Consider the following 22,367-nt stretch of genomic DNA (forward strand, 5'->3'; position numbering starts at 1 on the left):
AGACAGTCTCACCAAATTTGAACATGCCTGCCATACACTACAATGTTGTAATAAATATTTGACTAAATTACAATTTCAGTTTCTTTTAGCATTGGATCCATTTAATATAAATTCACAAAAGAATGTTCTAGTTCGTACAATTCAATATAATTTAATTAATTTTTGTTCAGTGACGGCTGAACATATTTCTTCCTCTTCAGAATTCCTCTCTACTTTGTAATTAAGAAAGAAATGGAGAGTCCAATCGCAGACAAAAACCAGCAACCTTGTAACTAGCATAAAAAGACTAGCAAGTGAACACTAATAAGTCAAAGTCACAGTCATTCACCTTCTTTCCAGCAACTAACCCTTTTGCAATCTCCAACTTCTCCACTGCCACAATCCAATCAGCATTCCATAGCTCAAGACTTTCAAAATGCACAGGGGTTTACGGATATTCTGTCTTAAAGTAAGAAAAACATTATAAAATACATATAATAGTAAGAAAAACATTATAAAATACAGAATATCAAAAAAGATGAAGTACCATCATCAAAAACTGATAGAAAAAGGCAAACATGTTGTGACCTAGAGTAGAAGGATCATCACCAATATCACAATCCGACCTTTCTTGAACCAAGTTTATCTCCATGCAGAGTGACTTTCCAGCAATCAACTTGGAATACAAATACAGAACCCTTTTTGGGAACAACTGCGTGATACCAAATAGATAGTAAGTATTTGGTCATCACAAGTTTGAAACGAATAAACTAAAGACAGATCCCAGGACACCACAACTTCAACTTCACCCAAAAAATCCCAGAACTTATGTTTAAGGTTCCTAGTTTGTAAAAACTAATTCACAATATTGAAAGGGATACTGATGAACCTAAAATAAGGATTCAGGAATTCTCAGAACGAGAGAGCACATGTGATAGTAAGTCAAAACCCATTTAATTTTCCTAGTGAAAGTGGTAACTTGTACCATGAATTGCATAATTGCTCAGATAGCCCACAATTTTAAGTGGCGGCTAGGAATTAGGAAAATGTGTTCAGTCTAACTTCATACAAGCTTACAGGAATATACGCCAGTCTCTATTACCTCGAAATTTATCATCTTCAGTAATTATCCCAAAAGCTTCTGCAGTTTCACGAATCATGATGCCGTGAATTCCAGTAAAATAAGTTATTTTACACTCCACAACTGCAAACACAGATGGACTAGGTATAGTTAGTGATAACATGCAGATAGTTATATAGGAGATAGAGGCTAAAACAATTAATTTTTTCATATTAACACATCAGAAGCCCAACTCTTTTTCTTCTGATGGGCGGTGAAAAGGGTTATGCAGGAAAGCTAGGATTTCAAAGGCATGGAAGAGCACTGATCACGGAATGTTTTCTTGAACAAGAGAAGCAAACACTTGGTTTGCACATTGAACCAACCGGGCAGGTTACTCCACTATTGAACTCACTGCCATAATTTAAAAAACGATCAAATAAAAGATCTCTAGACAATTAGAGATATATTCAAATTATAATATATAAATAAGTACAAATTTAACCATACAAGTCAGTTTTATAATGTTAAAATAGACTTAAAATCCACTTTCAAACAAAACATCATAGCCCAGTTTTAGTGGAGATCTGTTGGTCCTATGTGTAACCTTTTAACGAATTGTTATCAAATCATTCACAAATATCCAATTCCATGCTTAAGATGTTGTTGAAGATTCACATTAAGTAAAGATGACAAATTATTATTATTATTATATATATATATATATATATATATGCACACACATACACTTAACCTCACATGCAGATTATAAGATGAGTTTTGCATCTACTAATCAAAATCATTAACTCTTTCCATGAGCATAAAAAATAAGCTTTGGCCATTCTAGTACAGAGGTAACAGCAATTTTAACACACTTTTCAACGTACATAAAATAATTACACATTAGAAAGTAAAAAAGAATGTGCTCAAACCTAAAATGAAAGCACCATGTAGATCGGCACCTAGGAGACATTGAGTCAGTTGATTCTTCCTGCAATATTAAACAATTTAATTGTCATAAAAGCCTCAAGAGGAAAGCAGCATAAATTACCCTCCCCCGTTGCTGGAGTATCTGAAGAGAAGAAACAGATTATTTTCAACTCGACAAAAATTAAACATAAGATGTACCCCGTTGATTTAAGAAGCAGCATTACGTAATCCTTCCACATTTCATGCATTGGCTTGAAAATATCGAATCTGCAAGCAGAGTACACAATTAGGGAACAAAAAAACATCATTGTAGAAAAAGTGACCAAAAAACTTGTACAAAACATTATTTGTACATAGCATAAAGCTAAACTTCCCAAACAAAAGCTGATGCTGAAATAAAAGATTCCTCACAATAACAATCCACATTAACAATTGCAGTGTTTAAAATTAACATTAAGGATCAACATATTGTCAGGAAGTGTATTTTTAACTTACTTTTGGAGCTCTTGAGGAAGATATAATGATCCACACTTTTTATGCTGTCTCATAGACATGTGTTTCTTAGAGCGTTTTGAATGGATTTGCAAAGCTCTGGTTTGAGAACCAGAGGAAAGCACCCGTCCTTGTACAAAATTATCAAGAAGGATCCAGTTGTCAATTTTCATGTTTCTAGATCCTTGCATGTACTTTTGTGCAGCATCTCCCTTCTGAAGAAGCTCATGCAATATGCCATCAATCGAACCTCTTCTTTCAGTGGAAAACTGCAAAATATATGTCAATGGTGACAAATACAAATTTCCACCAATTTATCATTGCTAATGGAAAAAACTGCATCTTTCAAACTGGAAGATAAAGAAACTTCCACATTCTGGTTAGATTGGGAGCACAAACAGTTGTTAATTGGTTAAAATGTGGCTTTTAAGATCTGTGGAATTACTCCATGCAGCCATGTTTGTTTTAGAGTTAAGACGTTAGAGGAGATTAATTATTACGGATTTATAATGAAAAATTTTATCAGCAAATGCTTTCATTAAATTTCTTTTAATATTCTCAGCAAGGACATGAGTTCCAAGCAAGGAATTACCTCACTATTTGGGAGCAGATTGGCATTTACAGGCACAGAAAGTTGGGCGTATACGGGACCATCTTCAATTTCTGCAAATAATTAGTAACATCATTTTGTCCATATATATTGAAGTGGTAAGTTTAAAATATACTTCGTATAAAACCCTTAAAATCAAAAAGATGAAAATATAAAAGAAAGAACTTATATATCAAAGGGTAGTATGACATTGAGTTTCTAGTACCTTGTGAATTGGTATGACCGGAAAAGCTGAAATTTCCTAAAAGGGGGGAAATGGAAATTATCAGCTAAATGTCAAACAAGATATTTACAGAAAATCGCATCAGTATCATAATGCAGAATTCACAGATTAACTACAAAAACCAAGACACAAGACAAAATACTTCCTAATGTAGATAACAAGTTCTTATGATACTACTAAAGTAAAAAAAGTGCAAGTGAATCATCCTACAATGAAGGAAATAAGAACAATCAACAACATTGAAAGATGAATTACCTTTCTTGGGTGTGACTGATGATGAATGCAACAAATGCGGGGAAGGATCTTTAGAAGTAGAATCCGTAGGAATAAGTGGTTTGCCATTTTCATTTATATTCTTTTTGTTTTTCTTTTCCTTTTGAAGAACCTCAGCTTTAGCGAAAGCTATTCTTCTCTCCAAAGCCTCCAATGTGCGTTTCCTTGAATCTGTAGCCATGGACACCTACCCAGGCACAATATGATAAAAAAGGAGAGAAAAGGTGACAAACGGTCAAAAGGTCAAAATATAATAGCGCAAAAGTATCATCAAATTGATATGTTCTTCTCAAACATGAAAATGGAAAACAACTGCAGAATAAAGAAGATTCTTAGGCTGCCATAAAATTTTTGAGAAAAAACACACATGCAGAATAAAATCTAAAGTTCCAAAGAGAATAAGTTTCTTAAATTTAAAAAATATTAAATAAAGCTTTTTTTGTTGTGCTCTTCTGCCGCACCATGTGAAGCTCCGACACGGCAGTGGGATCGCGCTTCCAGTTTCCGACGCAGTACTGACACGGACACGTGTCGGAAACCTTGCTGTTCATGAACACTCTGGAGCAGACACGGTTCTACTCCGAGAAGCGCCAGTGGTGACACGGTCCAACGTTTGGATGCGCGTGTCATACAAAAAAACTACTTAAATTTATTTTAATAAAAAAAATAAAGATAAATATACAGAGGAATCAAAAAAACTCAAATTATCTTTAAATAATCTTTCAATAAACGAATGAAAACTGAAGATTAAAAACTGAAATAATCTTTGAATATCTTTATGAGATTATCTCGTTTTCGATAACAGCAAATGTAAACAATTTTTTATAGAAGTCTAAAAATAATCTTCAATAAATCAAAACTTGAGATTAAAAACTGAAATAATCTTTGAATATCTTTATGTGATTAAAAACTGAAATAATCTTTGAATATCTTTATGAGATTAAAAACTGAAATAATCTTCGAATATCTTTACAAAATATCCTAGCAAGAAAAATAGTGTGAATTGAGTTTGCTGAGCGGCGGAAAAAAGAAAGCTAGCTGCTGCACGCAATCTAAACCATTTCGTTCAGAAGCAATATAGCACAGTAAAAAGTGATAATTAAAGAAATCGACAAATTTACATAGTGGAACGAACTCCAAATCAAAATTGTTTATTCTTCGGGCAATTTATCAAACAGAACAAAGGCATTTGCCAGTAATCAATTAAAAACATGACGCCGTACATATAGCATGAAATAATTAGTGATATTTTAATGTTTTCTGGAAGTATTATAAAACTATGACTAAAAGTAGTAGCAGCAATGAGAGAAATAAGCCATGGAGGTTTCGAATGGAAATCATGTAAATCATCAAAGCTTCGAACGCATACCAGAAACAGAGAAGGTCACAAGAAATTCAAATCGACTAAAAGAGCTTCTTCGCCGCGAAAAATCGATCAGATTTAAAGAGAAAACACCGCTTCTCAGAACCGCCGCGGAGAACTCTTCGCGCATTAACTTATAAGACGTTTTTCCTTTATATATAGAAATAAAAATATAATGACGAGAATTTGGGAAAAACGGGTTAGTTCTTTCAATATAACAATAAAAGTATAATATTACCCTGGTTAGGTACGCTTTTGTTTGCACTGGTCGAAGTAAAATAATAGAAAAAAATAAAAAGATAAAAGCAAAAAAAAATATATAAGATATTTAAAATGAATAGATATTTAAATAAAATAAAATAATAAAGTGCAAATAAAATACAAGCAAAACTAAATAAAAGAAAAAAATAAAACAAAAATTATGGAGGTGTGAGGTTTAGCAGAAATAAAAGTGCATGAAATGAAAATGCAAAAACATAAAAAAAAAAAAAATGTTTGCAGAATTGGAATGGACTTAAGACCAAAACACACAAAAAATAAATAAATATGGGGGTGCCTGGACCAAAAAAATAGGTGCAGAGGAGAATAAATTTTCTTTTTTTTGTTTTTTTAAAAGAAATCCAGCCCAAGAACTTGGGCCCAAGGCTTTTTCCCAGCAGAAACATTAGGGGTTCCATTGAACCCTTCTATTTTGCCATTCAGAAAGCACACTGCCGCCTCCGCCACTCACGCACTCACTCCGCCCCAGCCTCCACCCAACCGGCTACCGCGAGCCGCGGTCCCTGGCGTCACCGGTTCCTACGCCCGCCGCCGGAGTCGTCGCCGGCCACAGCACCAAGCCCTCTTTCCTCCCCTTCTCATCTTCACGCGCGAGAGGGAAGTGCCAACGAGGCCAGCCGCGGCCAGCGCCTACGCCGGAAGAGCCTACGCCCTTCACGGTGGACCACCATATTGCCCCCTCTCCCTAGCACGAACTAAACCCTAACTCTGAGAGCTCACCGCTCTCGCCGCCACTCGCCTAAAGACGTTGCGGTCAGCCAAGGCCGCCGCTCCATTGCCGGCGAGAAAAACTCTTCTTCCTCTGTTATGCGAATCGAAGATGAAACCGAATCGTCGTGGTTGCGTCGCTTCTACTCAGAATCCACACTCGCCACCGGCAATTATCCTCTCGTTTGTACTGTGTTGTGCTGGGCGTGAGTCATGGGGTTTTGGTGATGACTGTGTCGTGGGCGTGGGTGAGGATGATTGTGAGCATTGAAATTGGATTTTGAGTGAAGTTTTGATTAACAGATGATACCACAAAGAAAAACAACCACAACTAGAAATATTGATCAAACATCATTCCTTCACATCTAAACACGTATAATGGGAGCATGCATTCATATACATGAGAAGGACCAAAAGCTTAGATACGAAGACTTACCTCTGGAGCTTCAAGAAAAAGGGCGTTTCCTTTTGTTCTAGTCTCCTCTGTTCTCTTAGATTCAATTTTCTTTTTTTGTGCAGGTACAAGAGAGTTATGGTGAATGTGTACAATCGTCCCTGGATCCACCAAGGTGAAGGGAGTTAAGCATTTTTCCTTCAGGATTCTGATGATGCCAAAACCAAAACGCCTCTCCCCCCTTTGTCATCTTTTCCCCGCTCTTTTTTTATTACGTTTTCTTTTAGGAAAATGATATTTTTATACTAATTTTTTACGCTATTTTGATACTAGTGCACACGTGTTAAAACGTGATTGGATAATTTCAAATTAAAAAAAAATTGACGTAAGGACATATTTGAAAGAAAAAAATCAAAGTTTTTTCTAAAATTAGAAATCGTCCAATCACATTTTGACACGTGTGCAGTATCAAAAAATTGGTGTCAAAATATCATTTTTCTTTCTTTTATATCTTTTCTTCTTTTTTTTATCTTTTTTAATTATATTAAAACAAAAGTAAAAATGAAAATTAAAAGATAAAAATGAAAACCAAAAAAGTAAAAATGAAAATTACAAAAAAAGGTTTAAAAATAAAAATGAAAATAAGTAACTAAAAATAATAAAATACAATAAAATTAAAAAACAAAAACAAACTTTTTCTTAAAAGGTAATAATCTTATATATAACTTATTTTACAAAATTGGGTATATTTGGTGATCCTATCAAATTATCTTTTATGCTTTCAATCACCAATAGAAACTTAATATTTTTATTATATTTTTTCTCTCTTTTTCTTATTTATTTTCGTTTATAGAAATAATTTGTATTTCAGAGATCTATCAATGAAATACTAAACGTTTCACTAAGTTTTCAAGAAAAAAAATTAGTTGTATGGTAAAAATGGTTCATAGTTTTGAAGATTGTAACTTTATCCCCTTTTGAGTTAAGTCCTATGAATGTTAGTGTCTACATTAGCTTAGATCAGTTAAAGTTTATCACCCTGCTAGTCATTTTAGACTTTCATCTCAATTATAATCGGTCAAATTCAAGAGTTTACAGTGGTAATATTAGAAGGCTAAAATTAATATGCCATTTCAAATCACTCAAGCATAAATATACGCCATTGTCTCTGTTAGTATGATTTGCTATGTACAAAATAATCACCTAAAACAAAAACCATACTTTCACCTCCCTGGGTACTCCTATTACGTTCTCAATCACAAATACCTAACAGCAAAAACGTTCAAAAAATGAAACATCACAACTTTCCCAACCAGGCAATTTAAGACTCTGCGCTTATCACATTCTATCCTCTTCAGTCTCATATCAGAACAAAGAACAGCAGCATGTTTTCTTCTCCTCCCCCAAACATTCATCCATCAAAATTTATCCTAAATAAGACAAAGCTAAAAAGAAAAGAAAACAATAGATCATATTGACGCTACCCTTTCAAAGCAAATTGTTATAACCAAATTTCTAAATTGTGGTTGTTGCTGCATCTTTGACACATCAAGAAAATATGATCAAACACAGTCAATGCCGCCGTAGTTGTGGTTGCTTTGTGGTGTCAAAAAAACTGCAGAAACCTTGACGTACTCACAGTCCTAACTGTGTTTTAAAAACCTTGGACTGTTGCGAAATCTAAGACTGTTGCGAAATAGCTGTACCGGCATCAGAGGAGACGGAAACTCTCCTGGCAGGACGAGTAGACTTCTTCACATAAGATGAATTCCACTCACCACCATCTTGAGCATAGTAATCCATTGGATAATCTCCACCAAAATCTTCCCCTCCCTTTGCATCCCCCTCACAGCAAGAATCACTCCTCTTACAACAACCCACACCGTCTTCACAAACCTCATTCTTCTCCCACCACCCAGGTATCACTCCCAGAGCAACCTCTGCTTCAAAAGAAGTAAGCACCGGTTTCACAAACGCCTCACCCCAGTCGATGGACAACCTCGGACACGCAATTTGAATCCAGGCGTCCACAGAATCCTCAAACAGAGCAACTCTCCCAGGACTTAACTCCGACATCAAAACCACAGTGTAATCCAATTCTCTCTCCTTCATCTTCTTCTCCAACCTCTCCAAAATCCTCGGATTCCCTTGTCTTCCAAGAGTCCCCAAAACCACACCCCAACTCCGAGCCTCCCTCGCTTTCAAAATCGCATTTTTCCTTGACCGCTTCATACCCACGTGATCGTATTCCTCCAGAAACAACTTCCCCATGTAAGGGTCATACCTGAATGCCCTAATCCCCGGATTCGCAATCATGAACGCCTCCAAATGAAACCTTCCATCTGCCACAAACACCAAAACGCTTTCACCAACGCCACAACCAAGCGAATTCGCCGAGACCCTGGGCGCGGTGCAACCCAGAACCTCACCCGCGGAGAGCGGCTTCGACTGAGGAACTAAAACCCTAAACCCTAACTCCTCCAATTGGGGCTTCGCAGCGCGAATCGCTGAGGCGAATTGAATTGTCCCAGCGACAACGAGTGTTTGGGGATGGGATTCGAGGTTCAACCTGACGGTGTCGACAAAGTGGGGGACGTCGATTTTGATGTCGACGAAAACGTAGAGGCAGGGGATCGTAGTGGCGTCGATGGGGACGAGGCAGCTGTGTCCGTAGTGGATAAGGAGGTCGGCACCGAGGGCAGCGGCGGAGAAGTCGTCAACGCAGCAGGCGCCGTAGGTTACGTCGCCGAGGATGTAGCAATGGGTGACGGCGGCAAAGGTGGTGAAGATGTCAGAGAGGGAAAGAGAGTACATAAGGAGGCCCTCGGGAAACTGGAGGGCGACGCGCTTGGCGCCCGAGGAGAGCACGCGCCAAACGGACTTGTGAATCTCGAAGTTGTAGTTGGAGGGGAGGACGGAGATGGCGGCGTTGAGAAGCGGATCGTTGAGGATTGAATCTGGAATTTGATTTTTTACGAAACGCTTTGGCCTTGGCTTTGGGTTTGGGTTTGGGTTTGTAGCATTGTTGTTGGGTTGGAGAGGAGATGAAGAATGGGGAAGAAGGAGCATCTCTGTTTCTGCTTTCCTTTGCTCTGACTCCATTGCTATCCTTTCTCTGTTACAGGCCTTCTTCTTTCTCTCTACTTTCTTTCCTCTCACACCAAATCTTTTTAAATATGCAATTATTCTGTTCTTCACTCATCTAGGATTAAATTTAATTACCTCCTTAATTCACTTAATTATTTCACTAAATTACACTATATCTTTTTCAATTAAGATTTTTAAAATTTTGGTTTCTTTTTTAATTGCGTCGTTTTATCTGATTATTGCTATTTTATTAACGGTGAATCAAGCATAAGAAATTTAGTTAAAATATATTTGGTTGAACTGTATTATAAACATTTTAAAAAGAATAATTATTTGTATATTAATTTAAATATATAAGTATGGATTAATAAATAAATCAAAAGATACAAATAATAAATAAATCTAATTTACTTTAGGAATACAAATGCTTTTATACTTTTTGGTGAAATAGATGTGTTACTGTAAATAACATTTACTTCCTTGGTTTTCTTTATTTTTGAAAAGAAAAAAACACTCATTTGCAAAGTTCAAAGAAATATTAATTTGTATTTAATATGTATCTTATTTTTTTATTTATTAATTTATTTATATGAATTCATTGTAAAAATACTAAAATAATTAAAATTTATTGAATATCTTGATTTAAAAAAAAAAATTCTTAAACGATATTTAAAAAATCAAGAGAGTTAAAGTGTAAATAACCCTTGCCTTCGAATGGTTTAAATTACACTATTAGATTTTCAATTTTTAAATGTATTATTATTAAATGTTAATTAAATTTACTTTGCTTTATCAACCAATTAGTCTCTTGTTTATTACATAGAAACGAACATAAATAACAAACAAAATAAAGATTTTGTTTAACTAGGCGATTCAATATTTGAGAAGAACTAGAAAGTCTGAAAGGGGAGATTAAGAAGTCAATATATCCTTTCATTAATAATTAATATATATTATATTTTTTAATGAAAATGTTTTTCTATACTAATTCTTTATTGAAATTTAAAATTAATAGCATAATAAAAGTCAATAAATTCATATTTAGGTCACATCAAGCATGTGTTTGGATTTAAAAATAAATTTGAAAGAGTTCAAATCAGTAAATTTAAGAAGTAACAGAAGTGAAAGTAAAATTGTTTAGAGCAAGAGAAAGATACCGAAAAAAAAAATAAAAGTTTCTAAAAATAAATATCATGTCGAAGTATTAAAATATTTAGTCACTTTCATATCAATCTAACAGTTATAAGTTAAAAAGAAAAAACAATCCTGAGTCTTCTAACAAGATTGAATGTCTTCTAAAAAACACTGCACTTCCAAAAATAAAAATCACTTAAATCAGAACCATGCCGTGAGTACATATTGTTCCAGAGTCTAGATATGTACAGTAATTCAATAATGGGAGTTTTCTGTCAATAATTCCAGAAAATGATCTTTTGAGGAAGCCTATTCCCAAGAATTACAATAGAAAATAATAGAATTGATGAGTTTCACGAGCAATGCAATTCCAAAGATTTTATGGGTGTTATGTAGCATATATAGTGAACTAGCTAGAAAGATATATATTCTATTATGGTACATGTGCTGAAATACAGTGATGGTAAGGCAAATGAATTAATAACTGACTCTCCATCTAATCCTGTTTCCCTTACAAAAGGACACCGAATCAAAACCTGAAAGATACATTTGTATGATCAGACAAATAAGCATCATCAATTCTACAACTGGTACATGAGATAACAGAAAAAGAAAAAAATCTGTGTTTAGAAAATGGTTGCCTCAAATCAAACAGAACCAAGATAAAATAAAAGTCGCACCACGATCAGCTCTTCAGACAGTCACGGTGCATGCGCGATAGATGGAACGATAGCGAACATGCAAGCATAGGTTCAATGACCACCTGCACCAACAGTGAATGATCAACAAGGTAACAATCAAAAGAAAAAACATTTTGTACAATTAAAATAAAAATAAATAAATAATGTCGCTTGACATTTGTTGATACGAAAAATAAATAAATGATTGAAGTTTCATGCATGCAAACACACGGAGAGGAAATAAACTACGGCTCGGACTTTCTACAATAATATCCATACCTGGATGACAACGAATGGACAAGAAAGGCAGACAATAGGTGCAACTCATCCCAGATTGGGGCGCGACACAAGAGTGTTTAACAGAGTCCCACTACGCCTTCACGTTGACTACCAAAAGTAGATTTACTTAGGTAGCAGAACCTTTTAAAAAATAATAACTAAACAAAAGCATCACTATCTAAACAAAACATCACCAGATTGCTAAGACATCTGATAATAAAATAAATCAAGTTTGTTTTCCAATTTAAACCCGGAGAAACAGTATCTATATCAGTTCTGAAACAAAAGAATGTCAACCCAAAGAGGAGATACGAGAAAACCACTTAAATATAATCAAATCAACCAAGCAGGGGTAATTATACACCTACTGGCTAATAATAAAAAATAAAACAGATCACAGATAAAACAATAATTTCAAAGATGGACATCCCTTCATAGGTTATGTACCACACAGAGCCTATAAATAAAACAGCTATTATAAAAAAACTAGTAAAACTAGGATCGAATTAGAATGGGATCTTACCCTTTACACAACAGAGTATTTGCCCGGTTGATTTCCACCTGGAAGTTGCAAAGCCTGATTTGTGATGTCTTCCAAAACACGTTTCAGTTGTGCTTTAGCTGTCTTAACAGACTGCTCAGTAGGACCTTCAATGAACAAGTAGAGTTTGCGTTCTCCAGGTCCTGGGATCTTTCCAGGTGGGAAGAACTGCCCCCTGGTGGTAATGGCAGCTCCTGTCCAATCAGATATGGGACCTAATGTTTCCTTATGAGTAACTTTCCAGCGAGCATTCTGGGGGAAATCATTTATTTCCAACTCAGCCTCATAATGCTCTGGTAATGCTTCTGACTGTATTTTTTCTATGTTGCGATGCAGGTTCATCGCTGCTAGTGCTGCTCGAGCTGCCCCATCATTTGCAGCAAGGGGTAGCCCAGTCCCAGGCAAGACTGTTGGGGTCTGGAGACCAAGAACAGACGGAAAAGAAACAGGTAGTCCACCATTCGAAATCAGCTGAGCAGCAGAGATGGGAGTAGGCAACGTAGGAGCATTGACTTTAGTGGCAGCAAGAATCTGTGCAAGAGCAGGATGCTGTGAGATATCACCTCCTGCCTTCCGAATACCTTCATCTTCATCTTCAGAATCTGACTTGTCTTCTTCAAACCCATATTCCTTGGCTTGTGCTTTCTTTGCTGCTCTCCTTACCTCGTCTTCCTCTTCATTAAATTTAAAGCCACTTCCTCCATAACCAGTCCCATGGGCTTGCTCCAGTCCTTGGTTCACCTTTGCCATAAAGCTATCAGCAAGAGTTTTCAGATCATTGGGAACAGTCTGCTCAGATAATTCCAAGGCTTTCAACAGATCAGGTGCATATCTTGCCTCTTCCTCAGATATAAATGTAATGGCACAACCCTTGCGGCCAGCTCGTCCAGTGCGCCCAACACGGTGTACATAATCTTCATAGTGGTTAGGAACATCAAAATTGATCACCAATTCTAGCTCCTTAACATCTAATCCCCTGGCAGCAATACTTGTTGCAACCAACAAATTGCAGACATTGCTTTTAAAGTCAGATATTGTGGATTCTCGGTCTGTCTGGTCCTTGGCCCCATGAAGAGAAAGGCATGGATAACCATGCCTGAGCAGATCCTTGAATAGACTGTCGCATTTCTCCTGGGAGTGAACAAATATCAGGATCTTCCCTTTCTCGTACCATTCCCCTAATATTTCTAAGAGTCTAAGGAACCTTTCATTATCTGGTCTCACCTCAACTAACTGTAATATGTCTTTGTTCACTACACTCCTTCCGCCAACTTGTATTTCAACAGGTTTATTCAAAACCTTACGAGCCAGAATTTCAACCTGACGGGGGAATGTAGCAGAGAAAAGAACTGTTTGACGATCTGGACGAATATTCTGAACAATTCGTGTAATTTGAGGTTCAAAGCCCATGTCAAACATTCGATCAGCCTCATCCATGACCAGATAAGTGACTCTACGCAAGTTAGTTATTTTTCCACTACTGGTGCATAATATGTCAATCATCCTACCTGGAGTACAAACAACTATCTCAGCACCTCGTTTCAACTCACTAATTTGTTGAGCAACACCAGAGCCCCCATACACAGGCACACACCTGAGACCTAGCACCTTTGCAAATTTTTTTATATCACTGTGAATCTGTTGAACAAGTTCTCTTGTAGGGGCCATAATAAGCCCAATAGGTCCATCTCCGGCAACAACTGGTGGCTGATCCTTGATATGCCTCAGCATTGGCAGAACAAATGCAAGAGTTTTGCCTGACCCAGTTTTAGCAATCCCTATGCAATCCCGACCGCTCATGATTACAGGGAGTGCCTGAGCTTGAATAGGCATAGGCTTGTCAAAGTTCATCTTCTTTATTGTCTCCAAAATTTTGCTAGCAAGGCCAGTCTGGTGCCATGATTTTATTGGCTTTGGCACATCCTTTCCATGTATCTTCAATTCCAACTGCTTCCTGTATGCTGCAGCTTCTTCTGGAGTAATCTTCGCAATCTCCTTCACCTCAATATAAAAAGTTTTCTTGAATGGTTCATAGTCAATCTTTGAATGGTCAACTAAAGAAAGCTTTTCAGCTTTTGTTTTCTTCACTCTTTTCATGAACTCGTCATCATCTTCATCCAATGGATCCCTCTCAACTTCATCATCAACATAATCTGAGTCAGACTCTTCACCAGGAATTATTCTGCCAATAGACTTATTTGAACCTTTCCTTGACTGTGCACCTCGACTTTGCTCATTCCCTTTATCTTTGGCTTTTATGTCTATGGCTTTATCAGAAATTACTGATGTCACAGCATTGTTCAGCTTTTCAACTTCAGGTAGAACCATAGAATTCATGAAAGCATCTAATGGATCTATTTCCTCATCTTCAGGTGTACCAACAGTTCCCTCCTGTAAATCAGATGCAATTGTCCCATTATCAGTGTCTACCACTGTCACGTCTTTAGGTTCCATATCAGCAGGTTTGTCATCTTCATCTACATCCATACCTGTATCATGCTTCTCAGTACCCGGTCCTTCTTCATCATCAGATTCCCCTTCTAGTGTCCAGGTCTTTCCAAACTCGGGTTCGTTAGTACTTACTTCGCCATGCTTTTCTCTTTCTGCTTCCTCTTTCTTCCTTCTTAGCTCTTGCCACTCTTGAACTCTCCTCCTCCGCTTTTCCATTTCTTCATCCAACCTCTTTTGTTCATTTTCCATCTCCTCTTCACGGGTAGGTTTTTTCTCTCCATCTTTGGTATCTAAATCATCTCCGACACTCTTTTTTCTTGGGCTTACTTCACGTTCCTCGGATTGCCTGATTGGCTTGCTGACACTCCTTTCCCTCTCCCTCTTCTTGTAATCACCATCTTCTTTCTTGTGCCGCTTTCTATCCCTCTCCCTAGATTCACCATCACTGTAATCACTATCAACTTCTCTACGCTTCTCCCTCTCTCGTGCTCTCCTCACCCTTTCTCTTTCCTTTTCCTTCTCTCTTTCATGATCCCTCCTTTCCCTTTCCCTTTCCCGCTCTCGGACCCTCTCCTTATCCTCTTTTCTTTCCCTCTCTTTCTCTTTTTCCCTTACTCTGTCTGTCCTCTCCCTGTCATCCCTGTCCCTGTCCCTTTCCCTTTTCTTCTCTCGACCTCTTTCCCTATCCACATCCTTATCTTTATCTTTTCGTTTCTCCCTGTCTCTATCATGCTTGTCTTCAGAATCAGTACTCCTCTCTCTTTCATGTCTTCGGGACTCACGATCCCTCTTCTCCCTATCCCTGTGCCTCCCATCGTTTTTATCCTTACCCCTTTCTCCAGTTCTATCACGGTCACGGTCGCGGTGACTCCTCTTAGAATCTCCATCCTTCACCTCGTGAATTTCTTTCCTCGATTTATGCTTTCCCTCATCCATTGCTTCCGCCTATAAATTCACACCTATACGTCAGTAATGGTAACATAAAACAAACACGCAGTATTCCTAAACCCTAGGACAGAAATCCGTTCAGGAAGCACGCTGACACATACTCAAATGTAACGACAGAGTATTTCAAAGCAATTAGCACAGCAACAAAAATCACAAGAAAGGAAAAGCATATACATAGAGAATATTTCGTCGCATCAATGCAAATCAGGAATTGTAAAAACACGGTGTGGCATCAAACGGAAACAGAGCATATCAAGATTTTTGAACCGCAAACTAGGGATTCGAATTCACACGATAGAATCGAGCACAGCAGAACGCTAAAACGAATTTCAATCGAAATGCAAATCAACAGAGCAAGAGAAACAAAAAGCATAGTATTGAAAAGATAGAGAGAAAAGCGAACCTTCAGACCCAGCTTCAAAATCGGAACAGCAGAGAGAAACAAATGGATTTCTCGGTCGCTTAGAAGGCAAGCTCGAGAACTAGGGCAGGGCACTCCCTCGCTGCGGCAACAAACAGACCAAAACGGAACTGTCTTCAGTGTCGCAATACAAATAACAAACAATATTACAACATCTCAGAAACAAAATTCATTTTTGCAGCTAATACAACTAAATATTTCCAAAGTATATATTTTATAAATGTTTTTAAACAGAAATACTCATTTTCGTTTTATTGGTCAGTATAACTTATATATATTCATGGCACAGAATATAAAACTATACACATTTTTTTTTTTTATAGTAGTCTTCAAAAATAAAAAGTTATGTATAGTTAATAGATGAATATGATGTGACTACGTTCCTTACACATCTAGATTTAGTTTTCATCTTTACATTTGTATGAAAAAGTATTTATTTAGAAATATCAAATTTTTAAATGACATCATTATCAGTAAGAAAAATCTAACAGGGATGTTTTAAATTATTCAGAACCAAATATATAAATGTATTCAGATGAATTATTATTTTTATTACTATTATTATTATGTAGTTGACTAAAAAATATTGATTGAAAAAACAGTTTTTGAATAAATATCAATGCAAAAAGTACCGTCATAGCAATTCTCAAAGTGTAAAATGAATTTGTTTCATATTTTTAATGGGAATTTTAAAGTACCCTTTAATTTTGAATGGCAAAGAAAAGGATGGAAGTTCAAATTTAAGATCCCATTTATTTCAAAGCTTAATATAATTAATTTTGGCAAAATTGGTATACATTTCGATTTTATATGTATTTAAATTAATTTCAATCGTAACAAATTTTCATTAAGCAAACGTTTTTTATTAAAGGGTTAAATATGTTTTTAGTCCCTATACTTTAAGCCGATTTTGGTTTTAGTCCATTTTCAAACTATGGTACAATTTAGTCCTTCAACTTTAGAAAACTCTGGTTTTAGTCTTTTTTACCAAATTTTTTTAACTTACGCTTTTCTCGGTTAACATTGAAGTAAAAATGTGTCAAACAGTGTAAACAATCCAAATGCTATAATAAAACGTGCTTGAAACAACAAATAAAGTTAAAAAATTTGGTAAAAATGACTAAAATCAGAGTTCTCTAAAGTTGAAGAACTAAATTGTACCATTGTTTGAAAATGGACTAAAACCAAAATCGCCTCAAAATATAGAAAATAAAAACATATTTAACTCTTTATTAAAAACATACTCATTACATTTTTGTCTGAGTATACCAATAAATACAATAATAATTTTTGATTGATTTTATTAAAATATTTATAAGATTTTTTACTTTTATATCGCAATAATGTATACATGTAAATTAATTAAATAACTAATTAAAGTTAGATAAAGAGTAAAATTATAAATGACAAAAATTAATATTATCTTGAACTTTAGAACTGATACTTAAATAAAAACAATGTTTTTAAATTAATGCAACCCTTAAAAACTAAATTTTTAGGAATAGAGCTTCGAAGTATACTTAATATTTACACACAGAAGATTTGGCAACAGTTTGTAGAGCAAATTGATTTTATTCCAAGTGAACAATATCAGCAGCAACATTTTATCTCCAATCTAATTAATTTTCTGTACAATGAAATCTTAATTCAGTTTTTGATATCGAACAAATTTCTCCATTAAAAAAATAAACTTCCTCAAGTGTTAAAACTAATTTTTGTATAAATTAATTTGTAAAAAAAATTATACAGCTTTTCTAAAACTATATTTTTAATTTATATAAAAACTAATTTTAATTTATTAAAGAGTGAACCTTTTTTTCATATTTTTCTGTTAGAAGTAATCATATAAAACTTTATCTAACCATACAATAAGTGTCTGCAATATACATGCAAAAAGTGAGGTGAGAAAACCTGAACTAACTCGATCAAACTCATAAAAAAAACTATATAGCAACTTTTAGTGATGGTTTAGTAGACAAAAAATACTGTTTCCAAATGTAATGTTAGGATCGAGAAAACAGATATACATAAAATACAATGGTTCAAGCACCCTATATTTTTATCTAGTTACATGATGAATTGGGGTCTATACTACAAATTCATCAAAAAAAGCTAACAATAAATCTCAAGAGATTTCTCTTTTGTTAGAAAGAAGACATACCCAAGCCACAGCTAAAATTATTGTTGTCATATATAAACAATGTACATGTGACCTATTATTTTCTCTCCACGCCAGTATTTGACAAAGCCGCATTACTAGCTGATTTTAAAGGTGGCCTATTAATAGTCTCAAGTAATCTACTAAATACTAATTTGACTGGTATGCAAGCGACAGTAGTGAGCTCAGGGACCTCTGGTTTAGTCAACCTATTTGTTTGATAAAAACTTCTATCATGTAATTGATTTTTACCAAGATTACTTTCAATAGATAATGAGGACAGAGTTCTAGTTTTCTGACTTGATGATGACAAGCTCACTTTCTTTGGCATCTTTTTTGTGGACTTCTTATCTACCGAGAGTGCAGGACCGTTGAGGCCACTCTTCCTGGAAAGGTTTGCCTTATGACTGGAACTTCCATCATTTAATTTCTTATATTCAACACTTCTTTCTTGATCTATGGAAAAATCTGCATCCCTCTCAACATCATTAGATGACAATACAAGAGGGCGAGGAACACGAAAATTTGCTGTTCTCCTTGCAGTTCTCCAAGCGGGTGGAAGTACACTACTTCCCTCAAAGCCAATCCCCTCGCTACTAAAGTCATCAATTACAGAAAAAAGACTATCCGATGAACCATCCTTAAGGGCCTCAATTTGGATTGGGTGCCCTATTATCGACTTCCCATCTAGCTCACTTGTGATAGAAACAATGGGGACAGGCGCTTTCCTATAGCTTGCTTGAACCTTCAAGTCTACATCAACCAGCATTGACCTCCTTCCATCAAAATTATAACGATCACCATTTAATGGACCAAACCCTTTACTTTCCCAATATCCTTTTAGAGCAGTCTGATCTTCCCAAGCCCATTCATCCCATTCAACACCATGACCAATTTTATTTTTACCTTTTCCTAGAGCTTTGGAAGTTGGAGAATCTTCATCTTCAAACCCAAACTTCTGATCTGGGTCATCAAAAACATCACTAATGTCATTCACATAGTAATGCATACTCCGATCCAATCTCTTGTGATTTAAACGACTTCTCGGTCCTTCAACATCTGCTCCGCAAAAAACAACACCTCTCCCATCAGGAGCACCAACAGACCTCTTCACAAGATTACGATTATTCCTTTTTCCTTTTAATTTCCATTTGGATACTGCTTCATTACCTGATATATGCTCACGAGGATATATGTGAGGAATGTTGCGAGAAATTGTCAACTCGTCAAGTTCCTCACTACTAGTGCTTTCTTGTTCTTCAGTTTCATGACAAGTTTCTGTGGTTACAATAATATCAGAAGAGTGAAAGAATATTTGAACAACGCAAACAGGTTATCCTGGGTGTTTTTGTGTGTGTGAAAAAGGCAGGCAGTGCCACAAGATAACAGAAACCATGTTGACTTCCAATCTGACATGTATACTAAGTTAGCTTTAATGCATAATTAACAATAAATAATATCAGTTTATTTAAGGAATGGATTGCTTGATTGAGCTATGTGTTTGTATTATATTTCTTTATGGTCTTCTTCCAGCTCCATGCTTAGTGTCTCTATCGATAATCTTTTTTTCTTGATTTAAGAATGGAAGAGAATAGAAATTTGCCAAACAGAGCATCTTCACGGGTTGGTTAACTTGAAGGAGATGGGGCTATCTAGACATACCTGAAAGTGTAATCGTCTCGTCGTCTTTGTCAAGTTCCATTTCAGAGGAATCTGAATCAGCATTAGCAGAACCAGTTTCAAAAGAATCAGATTCAACAACATCCATAAAAGCAGATTCACTCTCATCGGCCAAAGAACTGCAATAAGCATAATCCCCTCCAAGTTGGGAAGCTGACATTGCAACATTGGCAGGAATCTCCTTGTAATCCAGAGAATCACTAGATTCGGTAGGAAAATAAACAAACTTGCTCCTCTTTGATCGGTGAGCTACACCTACTTGCTCCAGTCCTGAAAACAAAGCATTACCCACTTATATTACATATCTCTCGCTCCATCCAACATCTACTTGTTATTTTATCTAGATTGTTTTACCATTGGCTTGAACTGAACTTCCTATGCAAAGACCTATCACTAGTTAGCGTCAGGGTGCTATAATCAGCTATTAGTTTACAATCAACGTTATATTACCAGAGGATGAGAGCCGACCTCTCAAAGGAAATTTTGAGCTCAATCCTCTTCATAGAATGTAGCATGTGACTTTGGTTTTCATTCTCATTTCTTAATGTTACTGGTTATGGATACATGACTATGCCTTTCTTAACAGTATATCATATAATCTAAATGTAGTCTAGTAAGATGAGAAGCAACACCTATTTTTTCTTGTTTCTTTAACATTTGCCTCTCGAGTTCAAGAGCATGAAGAATAGCATCTTCTCTGCGAGCATATTTCTCTCTTTTCTTTAAGGGCATACCCTGGGCAGACTCTGCCCTTTCAATACATCCATCAAATTCACCACACCGGAATGTCTTCACGCGCTTGGATTTCTCCAAATTGTACCAATCTCTGTTTAAAACAACACCAACCCAGAGAAGAAAAATCAGAAAAATAAATTGAAAATACCAATGACAATTGACACAAGCACATCAGATGCCACAAGAACATGTCTGGATAACTTTCTCACTCATTCAAACCATTCAACAAGCATAATACATCCACGTATATCCTCACAATCAGATATACTTCAGCAGAACAAGATTACTCAACCGATATTGACTTAATTGTCAGTGTATAAACTAAACTAAGCAGCACCATAATCAACAAAAGCATGGAGCAAAATGAAACCAGATATAAACTATCGAATTTCAATAAATAAGAATATAACAACATGACAAAATGAAAAGGACTATTACACGCTAGCATCTTCCCTTCCGAGAAGCTTAACCGGAGTTCCTGAACGAGGCGATGTGAGATGAGAAGCAGAAAGGTGATCGGGACCCAGTATTTGACCCGGCCACCACGAACCGTTCCTTCTTCTAACCCACACAATCGATCCAACGTCGCAATCCACAGCACCCAACCCCGAACTCTCCATCACTCGAACTCTCCCTTTACCTTTCGCTTTCTTTCGCTTCCCCAGTTTTTCTCTCTTTTTCTTTCGCTCTTGATAAGACTCAATGCGGAGGCTCAGCCGCCGGCGAAGAGACACGATGAACGGAGGACTCCGGAACCGTCGTGAGTGATAGTCCGATAAGTGCGATGTTAGTTAGGGCACAGGATTCCAATCAGATTTGGGAAATTTCTTTTTTAGGGTTTTCAATTTTGACTTTGATTAATTAAAATTCCACACCCAAACAAATGTTTGAATCTTCTAGAAGCATTTGGTTTTCATTATAGGATTTGGTTAGCCACATAATGACGTGTGGATAGTGCTGGTGCAATGTTTTTTGAATTTTCACAAATAAGTCGCGTGACCATACTTTCATGTGAATTTAGATAAGTAAAATAAGTTTTTTAATTCTTAATTAATTAAAACAGGTATTTTGTTAGTGTTAATGTAAAATATTAAAAAAGTAAGAAATTAATATTTAAAAAATTTGAACATAAATTTTTTTACTTTAGTGTCTACAAATGGCAAGTGGTTTATATAAGTAGACTGTGTTTTTACTAAATAATAATTAAACTCTAAAAAATAGTACCAATATTACACTATAAAATACTAAAAATATAATGTAATTATTTAATTTATATATTTTATTTTAACTAAATATAACATTTCAATGACAATTATTTTATAATGGGTAAGAAAAGTTATATGTTTGTTATAAAGTTATAAGTAGTTTGATAATATTTTGGTATTATAAAATTATATGAAATTGGTTGTGATGTATTCAAATTGGTGGTTGATATGGTGGACTGTTACTGTGTGTTTGATTCTTAATGATATGTGAATAATGAATTGTTGTTTTGATGAATTAATTAGCAGTTGAAATTTGATCTGAGAATAAGTTAGAGTAATGATTAGTTTTTAGTTGTAAATGGAGTTTTGACAAGTAAAATTTTAAAAGAGTTATTTTATAAAGAAATACCGTGTTTGGAATTTGTATGTATTTCAATTAAGACTTGATTAGTGACTTAGTTCGCTAAAATTTGGATTATGGTATGTGAAATCTGTTGGTTGTGCTTTTGGATAATTAGTTTGATTAGATGGATTAAATTCATGGACAAATGAGCAAATAGATATTCAATATGAGCTATAAACCTATTTTCAAATCAATTTCCATGCTAAAAATATTAATTTGATAATTTGAGTAGGTATTGAGTGCATTTAAATCAAGTATCTCACTTTTGTATCTTTTGATATAACGTTAAGCTACCATGTGTGGTGTTAAGCATTGCCAAACTCGATAGCCAAAC

General features: G+C 35.6%; 4 protein-coding genes across 9 annotated transcripts; all 4 read right to left on the bottom strand.

Annotated features, from left to right (window-relative positions):
• Positions 1 to 63: 63 nt before the first annotated feature.
• On the bottom strand, positions 64 to 6,721 carry LOC106777562. Its single transcript, XM_022787514.1, is given in 11 exon segments — positions 64 to 438; positions 527 to 664; positions 666 to 691; positions 1,082 to 1,183; positions 1,972 to 2,030; positions 2,168 to 2,236; positions 2,465 to 2,730; positions 3,054 to 3,124; positions 3,277 to 3,312; positions 3,550 to 3,754; positions 6,354 to 6,721. Coding segments are annotated over 10 exon segments (1,062 nt in total). The 5' UTR covers positions 3,749 to 3,754; positions 6,354 to 6,721; the 3' UTR covers positions 64 to 342.
• Positions 6,722 to 7,417: 696 nt separating this feature from the next.
• On the bottom strand, positions 7,418 to 9,481 carry LOC106776523 (2-(3-amino-3-carboxypropyl)histidine synthase subunit 1-like). The gene has a single exon (XM_014664004.2). It carries the CDS (start codon positions 9,411 to 9,413, stop codon positions 7,992 to 7,994), a length of 1,422 nt encoding a protein of 473 aa, XP_014519490.1. The 5' UTR covers positions 9,414 to 9,481; the 3' UTR covers positions 7,418 to 7,991.
• A 1,409-nt stretch (positions 9,482 to 10,890) lies between these two features.
• LOC106777202 (DEAD-box ATP-dependent RNA helicase 42) lies at positions 10,891 to 16,020 on the bottom strand. Of its 6 annotated transcripts, XR_002666030.1 has the most exons (5): positions 15,835 to 16,020; positions 12,015 to 15,428; positions 11,492 to 11,599; positions 11,213 to 11,295; positions 10,891 to 11,068 (listed from the first exon to the last, which is right to left on the bottom strand). XR_002666030.1 is itself a non-coding variant. In XM_022775906.1 (3 exons), the coding sequence occupies exon 2, from the start codon at positions 15,417 to 15,419 to the stop codon at positions 12,018 to 12,020; it is 3,402 nt and encodes a 1,133-aa protein (XP_022631627.1). In that variant the 5' UTR covers positions 15,420 to 15,428; positions 15,835 to 16,020; the 3' UTR covers positions 10,891 to 11,295; positions 12,015 to 12,017. The 6 variants fall into 6 exon arrangements, 1 of the variants encoding a protein (XP_022631627.1); XR_002666033.1 differs by lacking the exon at positions 11,492 to 11,599; XR_002666029.1 differs by having other exon boundaries at positions 10,891 to 11,295.
• A 1,815-nt stretch (positions 16,021 to 17,835) lies between these two features.
• LOC106777204 lies at positions 17,836 to 21,297 on the bottom strand. The gene is made up of 4 exons (XM_014664748.2): positions 20,864 to 21,297; positions 20,323 to 20,516; positions 19,673 to 19,960; positions 17,836 to 19,288 (listed from the first exon to the last, which is right to left on the bottom strand). The coding sequence occupies exons 1-4, from the start codon at positions 21,043 to 21,045 to the stop codon at positions 18,069 to 18,071; spliced, it is 1,884 nt and encodes a 627-aa protein (XP_014520234.1). The 5' UTR covers positions 21,046 to 21,297; the 3' UTR covers positions 17,836 to 18,068.
• Between the last annotated feature and the right edge of the window lie 1,070 nt (positions 21,298 to 22,367).

Source organism: Vigna radiata, chromosome 11, assembly GCF_000741045.1.
Source record: "Vigna radiata var. radiata cultivar VC1973A chromosome 11, Vradiata_ver6, whole genome shotgun sequence".
In the NCBI taxonomy this organism is placed as follows: Eukaryota; Viridiplantae; Streptophyta; class Magnoliopsida; order Fabales; family Fabaceae; genus Vigna; species Vigna radiata.